General features: G+C 37.7%; 1 protein-coding gene across 1 annotated transcript in view; it reads left to right on the top strand.

The window, feature by feature from the left end:
* Positions 1 to 8,215, top strand: part of LOC121961199 (leucine-rich repeat-containing G-protein coupled receptor 5-like) — a 49,028-nt gene extending 40,813 nt beyond the window's left edge. Inside the window, 6 exon segments of the mRNA XM_042511088.1 lie at positions 346 to 417; positions 5,006 to 5,074; positions 5,408 to 5,479; positions 5,612 to 5,683; positions 6,224 to 6,292; positions 8,140 to 8,215. Coding sequence (XP_042367022.1) covers positions 346 to 417; positions 5,006 to 5,074; positions 5,408 to 5,479; positions 5,612 to 5,683; positions 6,224 to 6,292; positions 8,140 to 8,215 — 430 coding nt within the window.
* The last annotated feature ends 830 nt before the right edge of the window (positions 8,216 to 9,045 follow it).

The following is a 9,045-nucleotide window of genomic DNA, read 5'->3' as shown; positions in this document are numbered from 1 at the left end:
TGTAATAGCTCCTTAATAACATGCAAGACTCCGTGTTTGTTTCTGTGTGTGTGTGTGTGTGTGTGTGTGTGCGTGCGTGCGTGCATGCGTGCATGTGTATGTGTGTGCGGGTGTGTGTGATGGCATTCAGCGCGGCAGCATTGAAGTCTGCTGTCATTTCTTTTGTCCAATCGGCTTGAAGCTAATTTGCATGAAATTACCAAAAGAAAAAAAACCTTCTTGAGAGGCCCCAGGGCCCCTTTTAAAAAGACACACACACACTCACATGCACACACATGCGTGCGCACACACACACACTCTTTGTCTGCTTCATTAGTCCATCAGTCTCTCTCTCTCTCTCCGTAGGCATCTCAACAACAATAGGATCGTTTCCATGGGAACGAACTGCTTCCACGGACTCCACAGTTTGGAGACGCTGTGAGTTTCTCTGTTTGTGTGTGTGTGTGTGTGTGTGTTTTGGGGAGGGGTTTGAGAAGTCAGGGTTGAGTTGGGGTCAGGGTGAAGGGTTGGGAGATGACAGAGATGTTTAATTTATACATTTGTGGAGGACACTTCACAGGATTTATTCAAACAGCGCTCCAAAATCTGGAAAAAATCTTGTTTTTATTCTTAAGAGAGTTTCATCTCCTTTTCAAAAAGTGGTCCAGGTTGTGATTGAGGTTGACAAAAGAGTTATATCATAAGAAAAAATCCCAGCAGACTTATTAAAAACTATAAGACTTATTCATGTATGTATAGAAGTTATATACAATATCACAAAACACCCGACAATACTACAACAACACGAATTCTTGTCGCATTTGCTTGTTTTAACAGAGTTTGGGACTTTTAGGACTTTTTAGATCCTGCAATATGTCAACAAACTAAAATGTTCTATATATTGAAAGAAATAAGTAGATTTAGAAATAAAAAAATAAAATCTGAGGAAATATGTCGAGGGTAAATAAGTAAAAAAGCCTTATTAAAGACTTATTGATCCATTTTCTTGTTTGTTTTTTCAACTTTGTTTTTTGTTTTTTGCTATTTTTGCAGTACTTTTTGTACTTTTAACTAATATCATGCAAATTCTTGGTCATTTCTTTGGCTGCTTATTGCCTTCTGATGTTTTTGAATAAAAGCAAGCCAGTTTTTCAGGTTTCAAAGGGTTAACAAGAAAAGTGGAGTTAAAACGCATCCTAAATTCACTTGCGTCATGTACTTTAAAGCACATGCTATAGATTGTTTCATAGTGCCAAGTATCAGTAAAGTTATGGTATCGAGTACTTTTACTGGCTTTTACTTTGAAAAGCAGTCTCATAGAAGTGTTTCCTTTGAATAAAAAACGTGACTCTTTTTTTCTCTGATTTCGATGTTAGTTGTGGTTTGTCTTTTGATGTTTATGTTCAGCTTTCAGGTCATCAAAATGTACAATAATTATATAAAATCTCACCGTAAGAGTTTAGGAACATTTCAAATGTTCAAAATTTAAGATCGCCGCTGCTGTTTCGTGCACCAGGATGTGTTTTTTTTTCAGTATTTCTGGATATTAGATGGAGTCGGCGCAGATTAACCTGTGTGTGTTTATGTTGGTGTGTGTATAATCCGAGGAATGTGTGTGTGTATATAGAGAAATGTTTCTGTTTTCTCAGTCAACCAGAGAAGCAGGTTTAAACACACAAACACACACTGCCTTCATTTGGAAACACTTCTGTGTGTGTGTGTGTGTGTGTGTGTGTGTGTGGCTCCGTGTGTGTGGCCTTGGCTGTATGCTAATCATAATTACTATTCATACACACACACACACACACAGGCAGCGTGTGTTTGTGTGTACCTGTAGGATCAGCAATAATAAACCACACCAGAGACTCACGTTCATCTGAAACTACAAACACAAACACAGAGAGGGGAAGAAAACGGAAATGAAAACAGAAAAAAAACAAATTAATTCAACAAGCTCGGTTCAGTCTTAAAGGAAAACACATTCAGGTTTTAGAGGAACGTCAGAGTCCAGTTCAGCTGTGGCGGTTTCCCATCTCATGCCCACCTCAGCTTCGTCTAAACCCCATCCCCTCTTCGCCCAAAGCCGGATTTTCTGGTTCCAGTAAATGACGAAAACGGTGGTGAGCAGAAAACCCAAAATCCAGCTTTCAAAACATCAGAAACCACTGAGGTTTAAACCATAAAAATACCTTGTAACTGTCCGTGGCCAGCATGAGCCTCCAAAAACCACCGGAGCTGAGTGGGAGAGACTCAGACACCTGTCAATCAAAATATTCCTTAAACACCATTAAATGAATGATTCAGCACATTGGGAACTACTTTTTTTTGTTTTTGTGTTGCCAACTAACGTCCACCTGTCTTGAGCTGATGATACATTTGCACACCTGCCTTAAGTTGATCAAAAACCTCCATCAGGAACTTGAATTTTTAAGATTTGGGATAGATATTCCCATTATAGATGTCTTCTCTAGTAGTTCCAGTCTCACTGTAGAGTTGGTATTAGCAGCCCAGAGCTAAAACATTTGATTTAATTTAATTTATTTCAAACATGTAAAAGAAAATAGAGAAATGATTATACAAACAAGCAGACAGCCAAAAAAAAGGTAATACTTACAGTCAGCGGGTTTCCATTAACCCTCAAATTGCACAAATTGAAACTGTGAATATAAAAACCGCCTAATGGAAACACGTCAGTTTGAAAACACTTTTCTTTTTCCCGGTCTAGAGCCGATATCCCCCAGAATAGAATTATTATTAGCCGTTTTGGGCTAAATGTTACCAGTGTAGGGTTAGTTTTCCCAGTCTATTGCTGACAATTCCCAGTATAGAGTTTGTCATAGTATATTTATATGCGTAGTATGATCAGTTTTGAGCTAAACATTCCCAGTTCAGGGTTGGTTTTCCCAATTTTGAGCTGTCAGTTCCTAGTAAAGATATAGTATTATCACTTTTGAGCTCAATGTTCCCAGTTTGGGATTGTTTTTTGTGATCTATAGCAGACAATTCCAGTATAGAGTAAGTATAAGCAGTTTTGAGCTAAACACTCCCAGTTTAGGATTGGTTTTCCCAATACAACGATAAATTCCTAGTAGAGAGTTTTCATTAGCAGTTTTGAACTAAATGTTCCCAGCCTAGGTTTTGGTTTTTTCCAGCAGATAATTCCCAGTTTGAGTTATCATGAGTAGTTTTGAGTTAAATACTCCCAGTTTAGGTTTGGTTTTCCCAGTCTAGAGTCGACAATTCCCAGATAAGAGTTTACATTAACAGCTTCAAACTAAATGTTCCCAGCCCAGGTTTGGTTTTTCCCAACTGGAGCTGACAATTCCCAGTATAGAGTTATCATTAGAGGGTTACGAGTTAAATGCTCCCAGTTTAGGTTTGGTTTTCCCAGTCTAGAGCGGACCATCACCTGACGTTGTCTATGGGATTCTCGGGAATGTAACAGGAAGCCTGATGTTTGTCCGCCCACTAACATGACCTACTGAACCTAATCAGCATGCTCAATTTACAGCATGACATTCAAGTAATTAAGATTTCCCAAAAGCCTCTGGATTCCTCATGAGCCCTTAAACTGACTAAATCAGAAACCTATTATCCCGCTTTCATCCAATCACAACCCTCCAAATTCCATCAATAATAGTTTGGCACCAGCCATTGTTGTTACAAATCATCCTCTGGACACACACATGTACTCGCACACTCGGGACCAGACTGAAACAATTTCAATTTAATGGTATTTTCACAATGTGGCAGCTTCATTCCACACTCTGTGTGTGTGTGTGTGTGTGTGTGTGTGTGTGTGTGTGTGTGTGTGTGTAATAGCCACCTGCATCCCAGAGATGGATGAGAGGACCTAATTGAAGCCATGTGCCGACTCTGAGAATGCTCTAGTCTCCACTGGTGATGAAAGAAAAGAGCGAGGCACAGTTAAATGTTTCTTTAATAAACTTAAAAGAAGGAAAAGCTAAACATCAAGCTCGAAACACAAACATTTACATGAGACATTTTCCCAGTCTGAGGCCGACTTTCCCACAGTGTTGTATAGCTGGTCTTTCCATTAAAGAGCTAATGTTTAGCTATAACGCCCAGCGTAAAGCAGACATTCCCAATATAACAGCATTAGAGATGGTATTCCCAACTTCCACTACAGAGTCAGTAATAGCAGCCTGGAACTACCAACGTTCCCTTATTAGAGTTGTTTCTCCCAATCTAGAGCTGTCCTTCCCAGTATATAGCTGATATTTCCAATAATTATCCCCATTCAAGGACAAACAAATTTACATAGAGCTGGTATTCCCATTCAAGGATGGACAAAATCCAGTATAGAGCTGGTGTTCCCATTCAAGGATGGACAAAATCCAGTATAGAGCTGGTTTTCCCATTTTAGGATTGATAAAAACCCATATGGAGCTGATATTCCCATCATAGGACAGACAAAGTTCTGTATAGAGCAGCAATTACACTTCTACGACAAAAAAAGTTTGGTTTAGAGCTTGAATTCCAGTTCTAAGACAAATAAATTTTGGGTAAGAGCAGATATTCCCATTGAAGGAAGGGTGAAATCCCTGATAGAGCTAGTATTCACATTCTAGGATGGACAAAATCAAATGTATAGAATTCATATTGCCATTTTTGGACAGACGTCTTGCTAAATTTGGGTTACTCTTAAGTTGCTCTTTGCCTTCTTTTCGTTGTTTTCAAATAAGGCCAATTACCCCAGTCTCAAAGGGTTAGCAGTCCCAGTCTAGAGCTCATTATTCCCGTTAGTGTCTGTATTTCCAAACTTGAAGCTGACGCTCTTATTTTAAGCTATTTTATGTGTCATTCCAAGTTCAACCTAATACTGCGTTTTAAAGTCAGCATTCCCAGTTAAGATGTAACATATGTGATGTAGTAGTGCTAATCCCAGTCCAGACCAGGTAATCCCAGTCTCGGTATACATGTCTGCTATGAGGAACTCCCAGTAACTGATGATCACAGTTTTTATTCCCACGTCATTTATATCTCCTTTCTTTCTGTGTCTCAGAGATTTGAACTACAACAGTCTGGTCGAGTTTCCGACAGCTATCCGCTCGCTCAGTCACCTCAAGGAACTGTGAGTATTTATTGGAGTATTTTAACTGTATTTGTATGTGTATGACTGAGAAAACTTTAGAAGAAAGAATAAAGGTAGTTTTGTAGAAACAGCATTAAGAACAAGGAAGTTTTTATTAAGCACCACGGATGAAATAAGTATTCACATCCTTTTGTTAAAGTAGTAAAAACACTCTGTCACGAATACAAATCCTGCATTTAAAGTAGTATAAAGTATTTTTAGGAAAATGTACTCTTCTTTTGAGTGTTACAATAATATATATTATATCATTATATTGCCAGTAAGGGAAGGAAGGAAGGAGGAAAACTAATTTCTGTTCTGATTCCTGTTTAGTGGTTTCCATAGCAACAACATCCAGACCATCCCGGAGCACGCCTTCACTGGGAACCCGTCGCTGATCACCATGTAGGTCCCACTGATCCATGTTAGGTCTCGTGCTGTCTGACGAGACAATTAAAATTTAAGAACTTTATTTTAATGATGCAACCATACTGTAATAGTGTTTTCTGAAGCTGTTCGTCTGTTCGTGTTTTCCAGATTTTTCTACGACAACCCGATCCAGTCTGTCGGAAGATCTGCCTTTCAGAACCTCCCGGAGCTACGAACACTGTGAGAGATGAAACAGTTAAAATACTTAACCCTTTGAGACCTGAGCAAATTAGCCTGATTCCTTTCAAAATCATGGCAAGAAGTTAATGAGCACCTCAACAAGAAATGATCCAGAAATTAAGAAAAAAGTGAGAAAAAAAATGAAAAAATTACCTGAAAGTAGCACAAAAAAGTTAAAATAAATAATAAATAAACTAAAATAAACAAGAAAATGACTTGTGCCAAAATAAATATATTCTGTAACATAATTCTAATTGTTAAAATACATTTTTCTGGACATTTTTTCCTTCTTTTGGATAGCTTTCTCATAATCTCTCTATAAAAAAGGTCATTTTCTCGTCACCTTTTACCAGTTTTTTGCTTAAATGTTTGCTTATGAAAAGCATCTGAAAGAAGAACAAGAAAACTGATGTCGAACCAGGTTTCAAAGGGTTAAATAAGTGACACCAGAATTTAGCTGCTGCTTAGAAAATAAGGCACTAATTAACAAAAAAAAAAAGATAAATTTCTGTATTTTCTCGACTTAAATCTGTTTCTCAGCTCTCTGAACGGAGCAGCAGATCTCACCGAGTTTCCAAATTTGACGGGAACCAAGAGCCTGGAAAGCCTGTAAGACACACACACACACACACACACACACACACACACACACACACACACACACAGGAATGTTTCATATCTGAGTGTGTTTGCTGTTGTAGCCGACATCAGTGTGTGTTTTCAGAGCTGAACCTCAGATTGGTTATTAATACGCTGCAGTTATTTTTCTCTCTGACAGACTGTAACTTTCTCCTTGTTGTGACCCAGATTTCCACGTCATAATAAACACCATCGCCGTGTTTATTTTCTTCTGTTTTTCCATTTAAACTCTGAAAGCAGCGTGTGTGTTTAACAGTAACCTCATGCTGAACCAGGAGGTGGAAATAAAAACTCCAACCAAACAAACCGTCACACATTCTTCAGCTCTGTGCTTGTAAACGGTCCCTCCCGCTGTTCCTGAACGCCTCACGACGCTGTCTCAACAGAACATCAAATGGAGGGAAATTGGGCGAAATTGTAGCAGTATTTCCTATAAATCTGCTAAAAAAATGCAGGTTTTGTCGCTGATTGTATTTGAAAATTAATCATTGTTTAATAAAAACATAACGCGGTTACTCCAGGCCCACACAGTCCACTTTAATAATCAGGTTTCAATCGATCCTTAAAAAGTCTTAAAATGCATTAAATTAATTTCTTTTATTTCAAAAATAATGAATATTAATTGGCACTAAAATGTCTTGAATTAAGACATAGTAAATAGGATATTATAAAAAAAAATCAGATGTTGAAATTTAAAAACAAATCTAAAAAAGAGAGATAATGTTTAATTTTTTTTAATTTTCTGAATGCCTCTTGCATTAATGTTACGCAGATCAATATATAAAAATATAAGTTTTTTTTCCAGCATTTGAAGTGGATCGTTGACTTTTTAACTTGACGAAAAAGGTTGTGCTTTATGTTAAACATTTGGCTAATAATTCATGTAATTCATGATTTTTTTTTCTCTTTCAGTTTTGGTTATCGTAAAATTGGTTGTAAATTTAATTCCGAATGGTATTAAAAATGTCTAAAAACAAAACCTCTAACTTGCCTTAAGCTCTACGAACCCTGATAATGCTTCTTAAAATCACCTGAATGTCCCGCAGTACATTTGATGCACATAAACGCGCTGTAATTATTATAATAACAACTTGAATGCGCCCTCATTTCTCCTGAACACACCATAGTACAGTGCAATTCATTTTTGATGCACTCAAATGCACCATAATACTTTTTAAATGTACCTCAAAACACCAGAAGTCACCTAAACACATCATCACACTGTGCATTTTCAGGATTCCCAAAAACACCATGATACAATGTAATACACCTTCACTGCACCTGAACGCACCATTATTCAAATAAGCACATCATAATTTGATGCTGCAAACACATTTGTAAACATGCAGTATTCCTGAACACACCATGGTACAACTTACCACACTTTTAGTGCATTTGGACACACAAAAATACACCTGTGCACACCATAGTGTTATCTAATGTACACCTTAATGCACCTGCAGGAGATCTTTGTAAAAGTGGGAAGCAGCCGAACACAACATAACGCCTTTTTAATGTTCCTGAACTCATCTTAATGCACTGAACACATCAAATACCTTTTTTTTTTTTTTACTATTTTAGAATTCATCATAGAGCCCAAACACACCAGAGAGCAAACTAACACACCTTTAAAGCATCCCAAACACACCATAGTGCTGCGTGCACATAATATGATGCCCCTGAACACATTATAATACGTTTTAAATGTTCCTGAATGCACCATAGTGCAATCAAATACACACCGTGACTCTATACACAGATATTTTCTTTTGTGTGTGTGTGTGTGTGTGTGTGTGTGTGTGTGTGTGTGTGTGCAGGACCATCACAGGAGCTCGGATCACCTCTCTGCCCAGTTCGGTGTGTGAACAGCTTCCAAACCTTCAGCTGCTGTGAGTTCGGATGTAAACTGCACCCTCACCTGTCGACTCGTTCAATCAGTGAAAAACAACCAGACTCTCAGCTGTGTTCATGAGCTTTGAGTCGTAAAGTGGGAACAACATGAAAACTACTAAGAGCCTTTAAACAGGAGGCTGTTAGCTGTTTCCATTTTATTTTTATCTGCTCTGTCTACCTTTTATCTGCTCACATTGATGAGCGCAATTTCGCCCAAAGCTGAATATCCTTCACGCTCTCGGCTACCAGAAAAAAAACAAATGTGCAACGTTTGGCTCCGAATAGATGCCAAGTGTAAATACGCAGTGCTTACAATGCAAAGAATTTAAAAAAAAAACACTTTTATTTTCATTTCACTTCAGCTGAGCTTTATTTCCATGTTCACACAACAAGAAAGCGTTTGTCAGAGATCTCAGGTGCAAATTACAGCGTAAATAACACCAAAAACACTAAAAACATCCGAGCAGTAAAACTGCTATAAGAACAAACACGAGCAATAAAAACAAAAGGCAAACACGTTTCTTAAAAACAGTAAATAAAAAAAGTTAAAAGATGCCGATCACAGCTATAAAGATTTTAAGTGCCAAATAATGTGCAAATTGAATTAAGTGTCCGCGCAGATGTGAGAATAAGTGCAAATAAAATTTTAGCGGCCGTCAGATGGACCGAAGAGTCACTGCAGCTGCACACCGTCTTCAGTGTTGTTCTTTGGTAAACAACATCAGTCTTAATCTTAAATATCACATAATCATTCATTTTCAGAATTTTAACCCCTCAAATTCCTGTTTTTTTATCATGATTGCTGTTGTTTTTAGAAGAAAAAAAACACA

Source organism: Plectropomus leopardus, chromosome 22 (genome assembly GCF_008729295.1).
Source record: "Plectropomus leopardus isolate mb chromosome 22, YSFRI_Pleo_2.0, whole genome shotgun sequence".
In the NCBI taxonomy this organism is placed as follows: Eukaryota; Metazoa; Chordata; class Actinopteri; order Perciformes; family Serranidae; genus Plectropomus; species Plectropomus leopardus.
This window is presented reverse-complemented; position numbering and strand designations above follow the sequence as displayed.